Source organism: Oncorhynchus clarkii, chromosome 16 (assembly GCF_045791955.1).
Source record: "Oncorhynchus clarkii lewisi isolate Uvic-CL-2024 chromosome 16, UVic_Ocla_1.0, whole genome shotgun sequence".
NCBI classification, from domain to species: Eukaryota; Metazoa; Chordata; class Actinopteri; order Salmoniformes; family Salmonidae; genus Oncorhynchus; species Oncorhynchus clarkii.
The window spans coordinates 51,567,373-51,585,643 of NC_092162.1; the positions used below are offsets into that span (position 1 = coordinate 51,567,373).

The 18,271-nt window shown below is 39.4% G+C and overlaps 1 protein-coding gene across 2 annotated transcripts; it reads right to left on the bottom strand.

Annotated features, from left to right (window-relative positions):
• Positions 1–3,022: 3,022 nt before the first annotated feature.
• On the bottom strand, positions 3,023–8,894 carry LOC139367689 (forkhead box protein P3-like). 2 transcript variants are annotated; one of them, XM_071105978.1, is made up of 12 exons: positions 8,729–8,894; positions 8,376–8,453; positions 8,070–8,190; positions 5,712–5,880; positions 5,363–5,467; positions 5,185–5,272; positions 4,951–5,025; positions 4,630–4,795; positions 4,328–4,404; positions 3,910–4,011; positions 3,674–3,795; positions 3,023–3,522 (listed from the first exon to the last, which is right to left on the bottom strand). In XM_071105978.1, the coding sequence occupies exons 1-12, from the start codon at positions 8,891–8,893 to the stop codon at positions 3,465–3,467; spliced, it is 1,326 nt and encodes a 441-aa protein (XP_070962079.1). In that variant the 5' UTR covers position 8,894; the 3' UTR covers positions 3,023–3,464. The 2 variants fall into 2 exon arrangements, with proteins under 2 accessions (XP_070962079.1, XP_070962078.1); XM_071105977.1 differs by having other exon boundaries at positions 3,361–3,522; positions 4,630–4,798; positions 8,729–8,893.
• Positions 8,895–18,271: the final 9,377 nt, after the last annotated feature.

Consider the following 18,271-nt stretch of genomic DNA (forward strand, 5'->3'; position numbering starts at 1 on the left):
GTTGTATATGTTGACAGTTACAACCCTAAAGTTGTTCCTCGCCAGGCTTGTTATTTCATAGTGGCTCATCGGCCTCTCACCTCCCACTGCTCTTGCCCTTCTCAGGATATCATTGTGTTTCTCCTCTGTATGTAGTGCCACGTCGTATGCTCCCTCCAACGAGTTGCCTTGGAAACAAAACACGTCCTTCACCGTCAGCTTTAGAATCCCCATCAATATTATCCTTCCAAAAGTTTCCCGTCCTAAAGGCTCCAACTCCTTTTCCTTCCAAGCAAACCGAATCGTGTTGGCCAGCCCAATCCCAGGGACCGACCGTGTTGATGTATTTTGCACCATCTCCGCAAGGAGATGCTCGTTCTCTTCTCTTCCAAAACAAGGAAAAAAGAAAAAACCAAAGTGACTGAGCCTATCTTGTGACAACAAACACAGAGACAGGAACAATCACCCACAAAACACTCAAAGAATATGGCTGCCTAAATATGGTTCCCAATCAGAGACAACGATAAACACCTGCCTCTGATTGAGAACCACTCCAGGCAGCCATAGACTATTCTAGACAACCCCACTATACCACAATCCCAATACCTACAAAAACCCCAAGACAAAACACACCACATAATTAACCCATGTCACACCCTGGCCTAACCAAAATAATAAAGAAAACACAAAATACTAAGACCAGGGCGTGATAACACCAAACTAACTTTCACATGTTCAGGCTATCCTAACTTCAATATTAGTTTTTACTTTGATCAATTATAACTATATACAGTTGCATACATATGCATGAAATAATACACCAAAAGTACAGTAACTCTTGAATCTTTCAAGAGACACCAAACCAACTTTCACATGTTCAGGCTATCCTAACTTCAAATTCTTAAGAAATGTTTATCAACTTTAAATATATAAATGTGCATACATTTGCATAATATAACTCACCAAAAGTAACTCCTTTATTTTTCTACATGTACTTTTCTAGTTTTATTTTGTGTTTTTATTTTGTTTGTTTATTGTGTTTCCATACCCCCTCAAACAATCTGAAGTATATGTATCTGAGTTAGGAGTAAAAATGTAAATCATGATATGAGATCAGTTTGTTATTGATTTACAGGTGAACACTTTTATAATTTAGCAGTTGCCTTGAACAGGTATCTGCTAGTTAACAATTTTCCATATTTTGGATGGTTATTTTACAGGTGAACACTTTTATATTTACGACTCGAGGTCTGAAAAGTGGAAAAGTGTCATCTCCACAGAACTCCATATCTGTCTTGTCCTGTCAAAAATACCTTGCCTGAGGCACTTTTCTGAGAGCTAGCAGGTTTGTGGATGTGAGATTGTCAGTGAGAGATAAGAGGCAGACACTTTAGACTTGAAACAAAATATGGGGGGAAATATGCATATATCTCTGGAAAGAGAGAGCGAAAAGGAATGTGCAAAATGACCCACCTCATATGGAATTACACAGAAATGGTTTTTACATTGTAGTATACTTTTGCGTTTAGAAAGCATTATTAGCATGCATTATCCAAGTCAAAAGGAAAAGAGATCTACACCAAATATAATTATTTGCATTACCCAATGATTGAGCATATTTTTTGTCATGCATGTTTATATTAAGAAGTACATTGTAAAAACACTTGATACTGTAGTCTTGAATTTAATTTAATTACATTTTGGGATTGCACATAAAACAGACATCGACAAGATGTGCAATGTAATCTCCTATGAAAGTAATCTCACATGAAAACACTTCCAAGGTGATCTTATTCGATCAGGTCAATGTGACAACTACTATAGGTCTACTCGTGAATGAGCATACTGCACATCTGGATATATTGGACTTCATACTGAACATCTGGATATATTGGACTTTCCATACTTCACATCTCCACAGAAACAAAACACTGGTCCAAGTGCTTATTTAAGCAGATGAGGAAAACACTGTGATTAGCTCAAACTGTCCTCACTTTCAAGACTACACCTTATACTTTGAGATGGTGTGTTTTCCCCAAAAGGAAATAGCTTTCGATTGTATCTTGTATTGGCAGTCTGTTTGTGTCATTGTAAATGCTGCCAAGGGTTTTGATGGCTAGCGTTTACAGAGGAAGTTGAATGGGTAATAATAAGCACCTGCCAGCATGAACCATAAGAGTAGAGGTTTTAGAGGATGTAACACTGTACAGGATTCTCCTAAAGGAAATGCTTTAAATGACAGGCCTGGGAAATGGATCTGGTCCAGCCTGAGGTGTGCCTAGAGTAAGGAGTTATGTTTTAGCCTCATATCGCACAGTCTCATGTTTACCCATGCACACCAAATAAATAACTTTTGTCCTTTAGAAAAAAAGCTCTGGATATAAATAACTGGATATCCCTTTCTAGTGGAAAGACTGATTCATACAGAGGGACAACTGCTGGGTCAGTGGAAAAACTGACTAATAGCTGTGAAATATGAAAAACACAATGGAGACGTTTCGAAACCGTAGGGCTAATGTATAGGCAATATTTTTGCTTGATGTCAGTGACACTGTGGAATGTTAAACCCATTGTGTACATGAGATATTATTCAGTTTGTGGTAAAGATTAAGTGGCTAAAGTTCAATGGCAATGAAGGAGTGTCAGGAGCAACAAAAGAGGCTGAAGGCACTGAAGCAAGGCGGAGGCTCTCAAAGGTTGTGAGAGCATTGAGGAGTACATGTCCTGTAGGAATCATGCATGTGGGAGCGAGGAGAATGGGTTTTATTTATACTTCACCTTCTGACTGAGACTCACCAGGGAGCTGAGAGAACTGCAGCAGGCTGCTACTCACAGGTGAAAACATTATTAAACAGGGCTTTCACATTGCAGGAAGATACATTCTCCCTTTGTCTTTCACATAGTTAATCTGGATTTATGGAGAATGATGTAAAAGGGATTGTGGAGGGTAGCTGTTATTTAAAGGTTTGTGGGTAAACTGATTTTGTTTTCTCACAAAAATAATAAAGTAATGACTGCAACAGGTGATCCAAAATCAGAGATACATTCAAATATTAATTTTATTTTTGACAGAATGTCCAATTTGTACTTGCTTGCTGTAACACATATGTAGCCAACACTACAAAACAAAATGATTGTTCACCTTTTCACTGTGGTTTTATTGACAAATAATTAGTAAGTGTATATTTTTATTTCAAAGGCTGCAGAGTATATTGCCATTCCAGCAATGCACACTTCTTCATAATCAGTCTAGAGAGGCAAAAGAGTCCGGAGCTATGCTATGTATTATAGCACCATCTGCTGCTGAACAAAGAAGGTGGTGCTGGGTGCTGTAGATATTGTAGACCAGGACTGGTCAACCCTCCGCCTGGAGAACTAATATGGAGGCTTTTGGTCCAGCCCTGTTATAATATACCTGATTCAGTTATAGGTCCTGGTGACTTCCTTTTCCTGTAGTTTTTCATTCACTGAAGGGATGGCTCTGTTCAAGGTTCTTCTGGACGGAATAAGGAGAAGGGTGCCAACCATTTCACATGATGATCCCTGAAATAGTTTTCCATATTATGACAATATAATAAAAAAACATGCCTTTGTTAATGGGTGGGGTTAACAATAGCACACTCCCTTGTTGAGTTGGAATGAAGTTGCAACACTAAGAATGAATCAAGAAAGCATATCCAGAGCAGAGGCCTACCTGTGATATTTTTGTCCCTTTCTCCTTTGATATTCCAGTTCATCCACTGTCCAGACAGCCCCCTTGCCTCCCTCCACTCGCACAAAACACTTGTGCAAGCTAAGATTATGACGGACAGCGTTCTGTGGTGGCAAAGGAATACAGCTTGTGTTAGGATCTCGGGAGTCAATATTCCTCAGAACTCAAATTGGAGACTCAAATGTAAGTTAACATAATGATCCAAGGAGAAGCCAAACCTTCCATGTGGCCGTGTTGTGTCGGAAGTAGAAGAACATTGTGGTGAACCAGTTGTAGATGTCATTCAGAGAGCGCTGCTTGTCTGGAGACTCCAGGATAGACTGCAGACAGACATGGTGGACATTCACAGTAGACTTGTGCAATTGAAACAGCTCACATGAAGTCTAGACATAAATAGAAGTATTGCTACTCATGTAGTCCAATACAATGGACTCGATATTAATGTCCCACTTGTGTAGACGAAAAGGTATAATGTTGCTGTCTTTCAGTTCAACAAAGATGCATGAACTACAGATCAAACTGTATTAGTTGCTCAGCCGCTCAGCCCGACTCTCGACAGTCTACCTTTTCCTTTACTCAAGTGTGCCTTTACCTGAGTGTTCAGAGGGACTCTACTGTCTGATTCAGACAACTCACCCATCTTATCAGGCAGGCGTAGGTGTACGGAGGCCGGATGTTGTTGTATTTGTAACACTCAACACTCGGGACAAGATCTGTGGGGTGCCCAACGAAAGCAAACATGCTGGGTCTTGAGTTTGGATCAGATTTCGTGGCAACGCGAAAGGCATCATCACCAAAACAAACAAGCAAAACACTTGGAGGAATGCAAAATGGAGTGGGAACTTTCTCTAGCTTAAGAAAAGTGGATCAGCAGTCATGCTATGTGAATGTTATGTGAATGTTACTCCGTGTTGAAGATGAGCGTGAAATGGTGTTACCTGGGAGTAGATGGTGGGGAGCGGCAGCGGGCCATTGCTCATGCTGTGCCAGCTCCTCTGGCTCTTTAGTGGAGCAGCGTGGCACTCCATCTGCTGCCAAGGCCAGGGATGAGTTCTGGGGCAGGACTAGTGCCAGGCTGTGACTGTAGGGCCAATCTGAACCTGCCTTCTGACAGGGAGAGACAACCAACAATACAGACATTCAATATGGTTAGGTTGGGGTACATTTCTTAAAAAGGGAAGGATAATGGGCAATGGCATGGGAGGTTACTATAGGCATTTGAAGGCATTAGCCAAAATAGGGAAGCCTTGAGGAGTTACCATGTCAGTTGATTTGTGTTCAGACAGGTGCAGATGGAGTTGCATTGCAAAGAGTTTCTGTTTTTCCACAGTCAGCTAAAGAAAGAGAGAAGATGAATCAAGGTTCATTAGGGGCCACATTTCCACTTAGTTGGACTTGGAGCTTTACAACCTTTCTCTGTTGTCAGTGTTCACTATTTGGAACTTTTCTGTAAAACTGTCTATTATACTGTATGTAGAACTACAGGAACAAACCTGGGTCTCCATGTATTGCACCATGTCTTGTTGTACCCTCCACTGTGCAATGCTTCTGTCTCCATGGCCATGGTCAGAGTGGAGGTGTCTGGAGATGTAATCAAAGTCATGACTATAAAGAACAGCACCCCAACTGCATAACAATGGCCAATGAAATGTACTGGTGCTCATGACTCACTTAAAAAAACGTGGAAATTCTTCAAATACCGCATCGCAGCCTGGCCAGCAGCAGAGTCCGTTGAGAAACAGAGCACTGGAGCTCCGTAGGGTTGGGTGACCTGGCCTGCAGAAGGAAGGGAGGAATATTATCAACTCAGGACTGAACGCAATCAAACCAGCCTTGCATTGTTTATGCCGTGTCTGTTCACACACGCACACACACACAGACGATGGCTCTCTTTACTTCTGGAACCCATGTGTTTGATGCAGTTTATGCGATCCACTCATTCCTCTGCAGCCATTACCACAAGCCCATCCTCCCCAATTATGGTGCCACCAACCTCCTGTGACACAAACACATAACTCACTCATTATGCCTGATGATGATGGAGCTCTGCTTAGGATTGGCTCTCCTCAGGGGAGAGGGGTGACGAGTGGGCCCAGGAGAGTGCTCAGAGTGTGGGGGTGAGGACTGTCCACGGCTCCCTGTGTCCACCTCCACCTTGCACGGTGATATGGGTTGAGCTGAACCGGCCGCTGTTATAGTGCACAGTGTTGGAAAAGAAAGGTAGAGAAATATTTATATTATTGAAAAAGACCTACAGTGGGAAGAAAAAGTATGTGAGCCATTTAGAATGACCTGGAATGTTTCTACATAAATTGGTCATAAAATTGTATATGATCTTCATCTAAATCACAACAATAGACAAACCACAGCTTAAACTAATAACACAAACAAATAATTGTTCATGTCTTTATTGAACACACCGGGTAAACATTCCCAGTGCAGGGTGGGAAAAGTATGTGAACCCTTGGATTTAATAACAGGTTGACCCTCCTTTGGCAGCAATAACCTCAACCAAACATTTTCTGTAGTTGCGGATCAGACCTTCACAACAGAATTTTGGACCATTCCTCTTTCCAAATGTTTTCAGTTTCACAATATTCTTGGGATGTCTGGTGTGAAGCACTCTCTTGAGGTCATTCCACAGCATCTCAATCAGATTGAGGTCAGGACTGACTGGGCCACTCCAGAAGGTATATTTTCTTCTGTTCAAACCATTATGTTGTTGATTTACTTCTGTCTTTTGGGATGTTGTCCTGACTTCTGTTGAGCTTCAATTGGCTGACAGACAGCCTTACATTCTCCTGTAAAATGTCTTGATAAACTTGGGAATTAATTTTTCCGTTGATGATAGCAAGCTGTCCAGGCCCTGAGGTAGCAAAACAGCCCCAAACCATGATGCTGGTGTGCTGTACCTTTTTTTCTCCATACATAGTGTTGTGTGTTCTTTCCAAACAACACAACTTTAGTTTCATCTGTCCACAGAATATTATGCCAGTATCGCTGTGGAACATCCAGGTGCTCTTTTGCAATCTTCAGATGTGCAGCAATGTTTTTTCGGGACAGAAGCGGCTTCTTCCGTGATGTCCTCCCATGAACACCATCCTTGTTTAGTGTTTTAGGTATCGTAGACTCGTCAACAGAGATGTTAGCATCTTACAGAGATTTCTGTAAGTCTTTAGCTGACCCTCTAGGATTCTTCTTAACCTCATTGAGCATTCTGCGCTGTGCTCTTGCATTCATCTTTGCAGGACGGCCACTCCTAGGGAGAGTAGCAACAGTGCTGAAATTTCTCCATTTATAGAGAAATTGTCTTACTGACTGTGTTGACTTACTGACTTTTGAATGTACTTTTGTAACCATTTCCAGCTTTATGCAAGGCAACAATTCTTAATCTTAGGTCTTCTGAGATCTATTTTGTTCGAGGCATGGTTCACATCAGGCAATGCTTCATGTGAATAGCAAACTCAAATTTTGTGAGGGTTTTTTATAGAGCAGGGCAGCTCTAACCAATAGCTTTTAGCTTTTGGAGCAGTCATTAGCCTCGGGGTTCACATACTTTTCTCATCCTACACTGTGAATGTTTCAATTATGTATTCAATATAGGCAAGAAAAATACAATCATGTGTGTTTAAGCACACTGTGTATGTCTATTGTTGTGATGATGATGAAGATCAGATCAAATCAGATCAAATGTATGTCAAATTTATGCAGAAAACCATGTAATTCCAAAGGGTTCCCCTACTTTTTCTTGCCACTGTAGAAACACTTTCCATGAACCTCCTATATGAATTATGCATAATGACTGTATAGAATTGTGTACAACATATGTAATGACACAATTTTTTAAGCCACCAGTGTTTCCATTCAAAAGTGCGACCCTACACCCACATTACCTGGAGCAGCAGGTAGCCTAGTGGTTAGAGTGTTGGGCTAGTAACTGCAAGGTTGCTAGAATAAATCACTGAGCTGAAAAGGTACAAATCTGTCGTTCTTCCCCTGAACAAGGCAGTTAACCCACTGTTCCTAGGCCCTCATTGTAAATAAGAATTTGTTCTTACCTGACTTGCCTAGTTAAATAAAAATGACCTATTTTGGGAAGGGGGAATTAAAAAAAATGTTTTGACAATGAAAAGCTATAATGGTTTGGTTGTAAGGATGCTGCAGTAGGAGAGAAGAGCGGAGAGAAGTGAACTATGGAGTTGGTTTTGGATTCTATACATCCATTCTACATCCATTCTACATTATTACACAGCAGTGTCAAGGACATTGTTTCTCCATAAAGAGCTGTTTTATTCTATCATCTCATATGACATGATAGTTCAGTTGTATGTGTACTGTAAGGGTGCTGCTGCAGAGGGTCAGTCAGAGCAGAGCTTACCCTGTGGTCGTACGTGGGCAGCCAGGACAGCCTGGCGTAGGACAGAGGGTCTGTGCTGGCTCAACTGGGGGCACCGAGACACCCGCTGCAGGAAAGGTCTCCCCTCCTCCTCACTGGAACACTAGGAAAGACGCATAACAACATGATCACACTTACAGTACCCCCCTTTTACCAGCAGGGAGTGCTCTGAGCAAACACAAGCAGCTTTTTTGCTAATATCAGTGTATGCATTACATGAATCTCTGGTCAGAATAGGGCCTTGAAACATGTTATAATAGGAGGTATAAGAATAGGATAATATCCTACCTGCTGTAACAGTATGTTCTGGAGCTGAGATGAGGCCGTAAGTGGACCTCCAGGTCCAATCATCAATGGGAAACCCATCTATAAATAATGGACATTTATTTACATCATTCATCTATCTCACTATTAGGAAAAACTCATGTAATGAAAATATAGATATTGCCTCCTGGGAACTTGTCTTTAAATTAGCATTATTATACAAAATATAAGAGACAAAAAAAACATGAAAAAGCCAACTGTATGGAACTGACTTGATTTACACTTTAGCTCTATACTTTCCATTGATATTTATTTTAGTCTTCTTCCAATTATGTGTTACATGTTGATTGAAACCACAGCAGCAGTTCAACCAATACCTGAGTAACAGAGGTACGAGCATAGAGCCGAGGTGAGACAGAATCATTTGGCTTGGTACGTGTGCCTGGCTCTTCTCCGTGTTCACCCCTCCGATCTCGCTGCTGCTGCTGTCTACCACTGTTCAGCCGCCCACTCTTCAACCTCTCACTCTCAGTCTGTGGCATCCCTGGGCTTGGTGCAGAAGAGAGGAAATGGATGGTTAGTGCTAAGTGCATGCTACCGCCAGGAATGCATGGTTGGTGGTGGATAAAAGTTGTGAATGTGTAGACAACATAAACAATTGCAAATAATCACAAGTCACAGTAGATCGTCCCCACACAGGGCACCAATTAAATAGAGGTGTTCATATTTGTAAGGATATGTTGTATTCGGTCTTGCATATATTTCAACATATGACATTAAACAACACATAGCTACAATAAGAGAGAGAGAGAGAGAGAGAGAGAGAGAGAGAGAGAGAGAGAGAGAGAGAGAGAGAGAGAAAGAGAGAGAGAGAAAGAGAGAGAAAGCGAGCGAGAAATAGAGAGAGAGAGAAAGGGGGGGTGGGGAATACAAATGTGCTCTTTGATAAATGTTAGACAGCAACAGGTTTGGAGGCATGGTGTCTTTTGTTCCCTTATCAGACATAATGAAAGGTAAAGGAGTTCAAACACAGTCTGGGCTGAGAGATGTTGTGGTTGTGCACAGGTGCAACTACACAGACATTGAAGCGTACAGAGACGGAACTGATAGCAGCAGGTATCTCAAAAACATACAGTGATTCGAACAGTGACATAATTAGTTGTTGTTTTGGCTCTGTACTCCAGCACTTTGGATTTGAAATGATACAATGACTTTGCGGTTAAAGTGCAGACTGTCAGTTTTATTTTGAGGGTATTTTCATCCATATCGGGTGAACCGTTTAGAAATTACATCCCTTTTTGTACATAGTTGGGCTGCCTGATGGGCTGCCCCCAGGTGGGAAGGGTGGACAACAACACGTCTGTCACGCTGATCCTCAACACTGGGGCCCCTCAGGGGTGTGTATTTAGACCCCTCCTGTACTCCCTGTTCACCCACGCCTGCGTGGCCAATGACGACTCCAACACCATCATTACGTTTGCTGATGACGCAACAGTGGTGTGCCTGATCACCGACAAAGATGAGACAGCCTATAGGGAGGAGGTCAGAGACCTGGCAGTGTGATGCCAGGATAACAACCTCTCCCTCAATGTGAGCAAGACAAAGGAGCTGATCGTTGACTACAGGAAAAGGCGGGCCGAACAGGCCCCCATTAAAAGCAACAAGACTGTAGTGGAGCGGGTCGAGAGTTTCAAGTACCTTGCTGACCACAATCACCAACGCTCTATCATTGTCCAAACACACCAAGACAGTCGTTAAGAGGGCACGACAAAAATCTTTTCCGCTCAGGAGACTGAAAAAAATTGGCATGGGTCCTCAGATCCTCAAAAAGTTATACAGCTGCACCATCGAGAGCATCCTGACCGGTTGCGTCACCGCCTGGTATGGCAACTGCTCGGCATCTGACCGTAAGGCGCTACAGAGGGTAGTGCGTATGGCCCAGTACATCACTGGCACCAAGCTTCCTGAAATCCACAACCTATATAATAGGTGGTGTTAGAGGAAAGCACATAAAATACTCAGAGACTCCAGTCACCCAAGTCAAAGATTGTTTTCTCTGCTACTGCACGGCAAGCGGTACCGGAGTGCCAAGTCTAGGACCAAAAGGCTCCTTAACAGCTTCTAACCCCAAGCCATAAGACTGTTGAACAATTAATCAAATGACCACCAGACTATTACATTGACCCCCCCCCCCCCCTCCATTTGTTTTGTACCCTGCTGCTACTCGCTGTTCATTATCTGTGCATAGTATTTTTCTTAACTCTTCTTGAACTGCACTGTTGGTTAAGGGCTTGTAAGAAAGCATTTCACGGTAAGGTCTACACTTGTTGTATTCGGCGCATGTGGCAAATAAAGTTTGATTTGATTTGATTTGACTCAAGGCTGTAATCACTGCCAAAGGTTTTTCAACAAAGTACTGAGTAAAGGGTCTGAAAATTATGTAAATGTGATATTTCAGTTTTTTTTTAATACATTTGCAAAAATTCTAAAGGCTGTTTTTGTTTTGTCATTATGCGTATTGTGTGTAGATTGACGAGGAAAATAAACGATTTAGGCAATTTTAGAATAAGCCTGTAACATAACAAGATGTGGAAAAAGACCAGACCACCGTATACAATTGCAAATGCACGCTCTCACCCAGCAACCCAGGAAGAGGAAACAGGAATTCAGTAGAAATAGAAAGTACTGAAGCTCTTTGTGGTTTCTCGCTTTTATCTCCACTTCACGAGCAAAACCAAACATATCTCCTGTAGAGAGAGCTCAGATCAAAGTAAAGAGAAGACTGAATCAACAAGTCACATAACAGGCATTAAATGAATAAGCAAATCTTTTTTATTTGGAATTGAGAGCTACATGTTGATATCACACAGATTCGTAGAGTGTGATTTGATGAATGGATGTGCTACAATATCATTACAAGTAGAAGACATTAACATTTCTTTCAACACTTCTCTCAACTGAGGGCAATGACATTCAGCTTTTACTATAGTCTAGGAGTGGGTTTGATGATCAAAATACCATATTTGCAATCAATTACGTACTGTATGTACAGCTATTCATCGTGTCATATCTAAAGTATTTCTCTTTGAGTTTTCTTACTACTCACTATGCTCCCATATCTAGGATATCTGTCTGGTGTTGGCGCTTTGGTATGAACCTGTGGGTGACATTGATTTGAAGAGGAGCTTTTTTTTGGCCTATAACACTACACTAGGGGAGGGAGAAATTATAAGCAGAGGAAATGTTATTGTTAATCTTCGATCCACAAAGACATTATTGAAATGTATATTTTTCTAAATTCTATTACGTTTAACTCATAATATGTTTTCTTCTAATTAAAATGTTCAATTTGAATGAGAACAAAACATATATAAAAATAGATTTGAGTATACTGGAGTGATGACACTTTCATGTCCAAAATTTACTGAATGAATCTAAATAGCAAAATCAGTATGAAACCAAACTATGAATTTGATCTTCATGTAATACCAGTTCTACAGCTTTTTTTTTTATCATACTGAGCAAATTAGCAATTTGCTAACATTTTTGCAGATTAAATTACAAAGTCAGGATATTTCTTGAACATTTATGTCCAGCTTCTATATTTCCAGATGTTGGGCTGTAAAGGAACGTTTAAAAAGCAATTGAGATAGAACATGAACGACTACTCACGATTACTCATGTGGCATTAGCATGCAGCATAAATCCAGCCACAACAAGTGAGGGGTGTAAATGCTGGAATGAGCAGTTCTCACATTCTACGAACCCACACTCTACAATCATGTCACACTGACTCAGAGCTTCCATTTATAACTATGGCTAGTACATCGTTATTGGCTTTCACCAGAATTTAACCTACATTTATTATTCTATAAACTACAATACAAAGAATTGTGCTCATTCCCTCATGTATTAATCTGTTCACCCTAATCTGATCTTTAAATTAGGTTAAGCATCAATATGTCCATTAGAAACACAACCTAATCGTCCTGAAATGTTTTGATGAGTTTCTGATTAAATGCATGTTGTGAAGCCTCAATACTTTATTTTTTAGACTCACTGCAAATAAATCATAGAGACTAAATGCTTTCTTGGTTTCTAACCTAAAAATGTATATCTCACAGATCAAAAGTAATGCAATTGAAGACCAAAGTATAACAGTACAAATTCTGCAAGGTGATTCATAGCTTTTGACATTGATGTACCGAAAACATTATCATATTCCATCATTTGCTTTTTTGTGGTAAAAAAAAGTACAGTTATTGACAGAGTCAGATAAACCAGAATGTAGGGTAATTTTGATTACACCGCAACATGTGATGATAACGGTACACATTCTTGAAAAAATGACATTCTTGTACTATATTTAAGCAATAATGCATGAGGAGTGGTCAATATACCACGGCTAAGGGCTATTCTTACGCACGACGCAAAACGGAGTGCCTGGATATAGCCATTAGCCGTGGTATATAGGCCATATATCACAAACCCTAGTAGTGCTTTATTGCTATTATAAACAGGTTACCAATGTAATTACAGCAGTAAAATACATGTTTTGTCATACCTATACGGTCTAATATACCACGGCTGTCAACCAATCAGCATTCAGGGCTCGAACCACCCAGTTTATAATTAGGTATAATATCCAAATGTGCCACAGAACAAATTCTGTTTGGTGTGAATACATGAAATTTGGCATCAACAGTAAAAGTGTCTAGACAGGCCACATTGGATTTTAAGATGATCATTATCGATCACACTTCCAGTGTCAATCAAAGTTGGGATTTAGAGAAAATATGAAAAAATCTAAAATACTAAAGCATATATTTTTTTAAATACAAAAGAAACAAATACTATTGTTATTTGACCTGTTCTAAGCCCAAATATGCCAAATATAAACTGAGTGTACAAAACATTAGGAACAACTGCTCTTTCCATGACAGACTGACCAGGTGAATCCAGGTGAAAGCTATGATCCCTGACTTGTTAAATCCACTTCAATCAGTGTAGATAAAGGGGAAGGCAGGTTAATTAAATAAGTATTTTTAAGCCTTGGGGCAATTGAAACATGGATTGCTTATTGGGGCGGCAGGTAGCTTAGTGGTTAGAGTGTTGGACCAATAACCAGAAGGTTGTGAGATCAAATTCCTGCGCTGACAAGGTAAAAATATGCTGTTCTACACTTGAACAAGGTAGTTAACCTGTCACTGAAAAGAAGAATTTGTTCTTAACTGACTTGTCGAGTTAAATAAAGTTTTTTTTAAAGGATTGTATAAATGTGCCATTCAGAGGGTGAATGGGCAAGACAAAAGATTGAAGTGCCTTTGAACAAGGTATGGTAGTAGGTGCCAGGCGCATCGGTTTAAGGGTGTCAAGAACTGCAACTGCTGTTATTTTTTACGCTCAACAGTTTCCTGTGTGTATCAAGAATGGTTTACAACCCAAAGGACATCCAGCCAACTTGACGCAACTGTGGGAAGTCTTGGAGTCAACACTGGCGGGTGAATTGAGGCTATTCTGAAGGAAAAAGGGGTGCAACTCAATTTTAGGAAGGTGTTCCTAATGTTGTGTACACTCAATAAAGGATTCAATTTATTGTCGATTGTGAAATACAGCCGTTTCTGTATCATACTATATTTAGTCTATGGGCATATGGTTACTGTTTTTTTTACACATTTCATGGATCAAGTCTGTGGTATGTGTGTGTACACGTGCTTGTGAGAGAGGGAGATAAATAGGGAGAATTATTTAGCATGCCTCATTCTCTATAGATGTGCCTTGGATTTTCTTCTACTGTACAATATACTCTAGGAGTGTGTGTTAGTGTGAGTGTGTGTGTATTTCTTTGGATATTGTTTTTATATATATATTGGTTCAGGCAATATATACACCAAAATGTATTAAGATCTGAACATATACGCTACAGGGGTGTGTGTGTGTGTGTGTGTGTGTGTGTGTGTGTGTGTGTGTGTGTGTGTGTGTGTGTGTGTGTGTGTGTGTGTGTGTGTGTGTGTGTGTGTGTGTGTGTGTGTGTGTGTGTGTGTGTGTGTGTGTGTGTGTGTGTGTGTGTGTTTGTGTGTGTGCGTGTGTGTGTGTGAGAGAGAGAAAGAGTGTTTGTGGATTTCTTTAGATATGTTTACAGTGCCTCCAGAAAGTATTCACACCCCTTGACTTTTTCCACAGGTTGTTGTGTTACAGCCTGAACTTAGAATTGATTAAATATCAATTATTTTGGGGCATGGGGTATACAAGATACCCTATAATATCAGTGGAATAATCAAATATTTTTACAAATTAATGAGAAATGAAAAGCGTAAATGTCTTGAGTCAATAAGTATTCAACCCCTTTGTTATGGAAAGCCTAAATAACTTCAGGAGTAAAAATGTGCTTAACAAGGGACATGGTGAGTTGAATGGTATCACTCTGTGTGAAATAATAGTTTTTGTTTCATTATTTTATTATCATCTCTGTACCCCAAACATGCAATGATCTATATATTATCTCAGTCGAGCAGTGAATTTGAAACACAGATTCAACCACAAAGACCAGGAAGGTTTTCCAATGCCTCGCAAACAAGGGCACCTATTGGTAAACATTGAATATCCCTTTGAGCAGGGTGAAGATAGTAATTACACTTTGGATGGTGTATCAATACGTCACTACAATATACAGGTGTCGTTGCTAACTCAGTTGCCGGAGAGGAAGGAAACCGATCAAGGATTTCACCATGAGGCCAAAAGTGACCTTAAAACAGTTACAGAGTTTAATGGCTGTGGTAGGAGAAAACTGAGGATGGATCAACAGCATTTGTAGTTACTCCACAATACTAACCTAATGACACAGTGAAAAGAAGGAAGCTTGTACAGAATAAATATATTCCAAAACATGCATCCTGTTTGCAACAAGGCACTAAAGTAATACTGCAAAAAATGTGGCAAAGCAATTCACTTTTGTCCTTAATAGAAAGTGTTATGTTCGGGGCAAATCCAATACAACACATTACTGAGTACCACTCTCCATATTTTCAAGCATAGTGGTGGCTGCATCATGTTAAGGGTATGCTTGTAATTGTTAAGGGCTGGGAAAATGGTTGTCTAGCAATGATAAACAAACTATTTTTTTCATAATAATGGCCAAATGTTGCAGAATTCAGGTGTGGAAAGCTCTTAGAGACTTACCCAGAAAGACTTACAGCTGTAATCACTCCCAAAGGTGCTTCTACAAAGTAGGGGTGTAGGGTTGTGAATACTTATATAAATGATTTCTAAAAACCTGTTTTCACTTTGTCATTATGGAGTATTGTGTGTAGATGGATGAGAGAAAAAATATATATTTTTATCCATTTTGAATTCAAGCTGTAACACAACAAAAAGTGGAATAAGTCAAGGGTTATGAATACTTAGAGAAGGCACTGTATATTGGTCCAGGCAATATATATACCAAACATGTTTAAGCTCTGATGATTTGAACATGTACATAACTTGATTCATGAAATGTGTAAAAACTGTAACCACATGTGTCCAAGGACTAAATATTGTACAATATCAAAAAAGTACATAGTAGACAAACGCTTTGTTCGATTTAAAAAAATCTTCAGATTTGTCCATCAGTAAGCTCAGAGAACAAGTTAACCAAATTCAATTAGAAATGTCCGTTATGGACATTAATGGGTTAATAATTAAAGACACATCCAGGACAAGACCCCATGTTAGTCACAAAGGACTTTTCGCATCATGACTACCATGCAAGTGAAGAGTTCAATCCATCAACAGTTCATTGTGTTATGAATATCAGGTCTTGGGTCTTAACCCAAATCAATTTAAAAATTCTATTGAAGATGAGATTGTCAATCATTTTCTATTTATTCTTCTCTTGGACATACTGAATTCAAATAATATACCCAAAATGTAATAGATATCATTCCAGAGTCATTTCAAATTTGTGTGCTGTGTCGACTGGGGTGTCATTGAATAATCCATTCACTGAGAAGTTAAAAAAAGATATTGAACATAATGTTTCAATGTGTAGAGGAATGATTGGATTGTTTTAGCCTAAATGATTAGTGATGCTTTATATGCCTACTTTTACACCTGTTAACACCTTTTAACAGGTTCATCACTACATCAGCCATTGCAAACTTTTCTTAATCGTGTGTACTTAATAAAATCTATCAGCCACTTTTCACAAAACATGCATTTTTCACTCTTTTGCTATATGCCTACAATCTCTCATCTATGTTACCCAACTGGTATACAATATTGATACTTTTTACATTTTTAAAGGAGTAAGGTCCATGATCATTAGACTACACTATAAAATAGCTCATACACCACAGCTACATACAATCCACCATTACAGATTACACCATGGTCTGGAGTTTTGCGTACCTAGCATACCTCTGGTGAACACGCAACCCAATTTGATAGACACTTGCCTATTGAATTATCTCCCTTCTGATGCTCAGAATGGTTTGCCAACAAATACTCTAGCTGAAAGCAAAGAAGTACATTCCTAAAATGCAAAGGCCACAGACTAAAACAGACAGTTTTCTCACCTTACTCTGTATCTCCTGCTCACTTTCTGTCTTCCTGTTCTCAGGAGGAAGAGATGCTAGAAAATGAAAAAAGGTAACAAATATGTCAGAGGAGGGGGGGGGGGGGGGGGTACTATTCCACTAATGATGTTTGACGTCTATTATGCGTAAAATAACACTTATACTACCAGCAATATATACAGTAATGGTGAAGTAGGTTATGGTAAGAGCAAAGGCATTTTGAAATTGAAATGTTTATTAAAACAGGTTTATAAATATACACAATGTAAGGTTTATCAGTAGTATATTTCTGTGATGAGATGATATTACAATAGTATATTTCTGTGATGAGATGATATTACAATTACTTCATATTTTAATTCATCATTAATTATTACTATTTTAGGCAAGTAAACAAAAACCTCTATGCATGTTTTGTCTTTTGTTTAAATATATTTGAACATTGATGCTAATCTCTTTCAAAAGTATCTTATTGTTACATTTCCAATACATCACATTCAGGTAACTTTTACAATAGCTATATTTGAAAGTTATTGATACAGACTAAACATAATCATGTGGCCTTGTATAATTCAGTGTGTGTTAACACAGTGGGTAGCCATGAGGAGTTGCATTCTTGAAATAAAGTTGGATAAAAGCAATAACATGCTCAAATTAAGATTACAGAGACCGTGAACAATGCAAAATCATGATCCCCTTCATTCAACACTCACCTAAAGATGCCTCACGCAATGTGTGAGAGGGAACAGATGTGTGAAATGTGTGTTTGCAGAATCCAGTCTGTATTTATACCTGGAAGTTACTGAAGGTAAGAAAAGCTTTCTCAAAAAAGTTTGAGCCTGCCAACAGAACAAAAATGTACTACATACATTCACATCCAACATTATTGGCACCCTTGATAAAGATGAGCAAAGAAGACTGTATAAAATAAATAATACAAATACTTTGCTATATTGAATCCTCAAAAACATTTTAAAATTATATTATTTCATACTAGTACAATGCTCAGAAAATAATATTTTGTTTAACAATATAATAAAATAACATTTTCATTTTGTGGGTCAATTAAGCATTTCTTTGTGGATTTTTATGTGTGCTTGGGGTTATTGTCTTGTTGGAAGATTCACGTGCGGCCAAGTTTCAGCCTCCTGGCAGAGGCAACCTGGTTGTTGGCTAAAATATCCTGGTACTAGGTAGAGTTCATGATGCCATTAACCGTAACAAGGGCCCCAAGACCAGTGGAAGCAAAACGGCCCCATAACATCAAAGATCTACCACCATATTTTACAATAGGTATGAGGTTCTTTTCAGCATATGCATCCTTCATTTGAGGCCAAACACTGCGTGGCCAAAGAACTATACCCC

What these genes read in the sequence shown, in the direction of transcription:
- LOC139367689 (XM_071105977.1), bottom strand. Translation starts at nt 8,893, where the DNA reads ATGCCACAGACTGAGAGTGAGAGGTTGAAGAGTGGGCGGCTGAACAGT. An exon ending in TGCCCACGTACGACCACAGG is followed by an intron (nt 5,881 to 8,069) that starts GTAAGCTCTGCT and finishes GCACTATAACAG; the next exon opens with CGGCCGGTTCAGCTCAACCC. An exon ending in AAGGGACAAAAATATCACAG is followed by an intron (nt 3,523 to 3,673) that starts GTAGGCCTCTGC and finishes AAACTATTTCAG; the next exon opens with GGATCATCATGTGAAATGGT.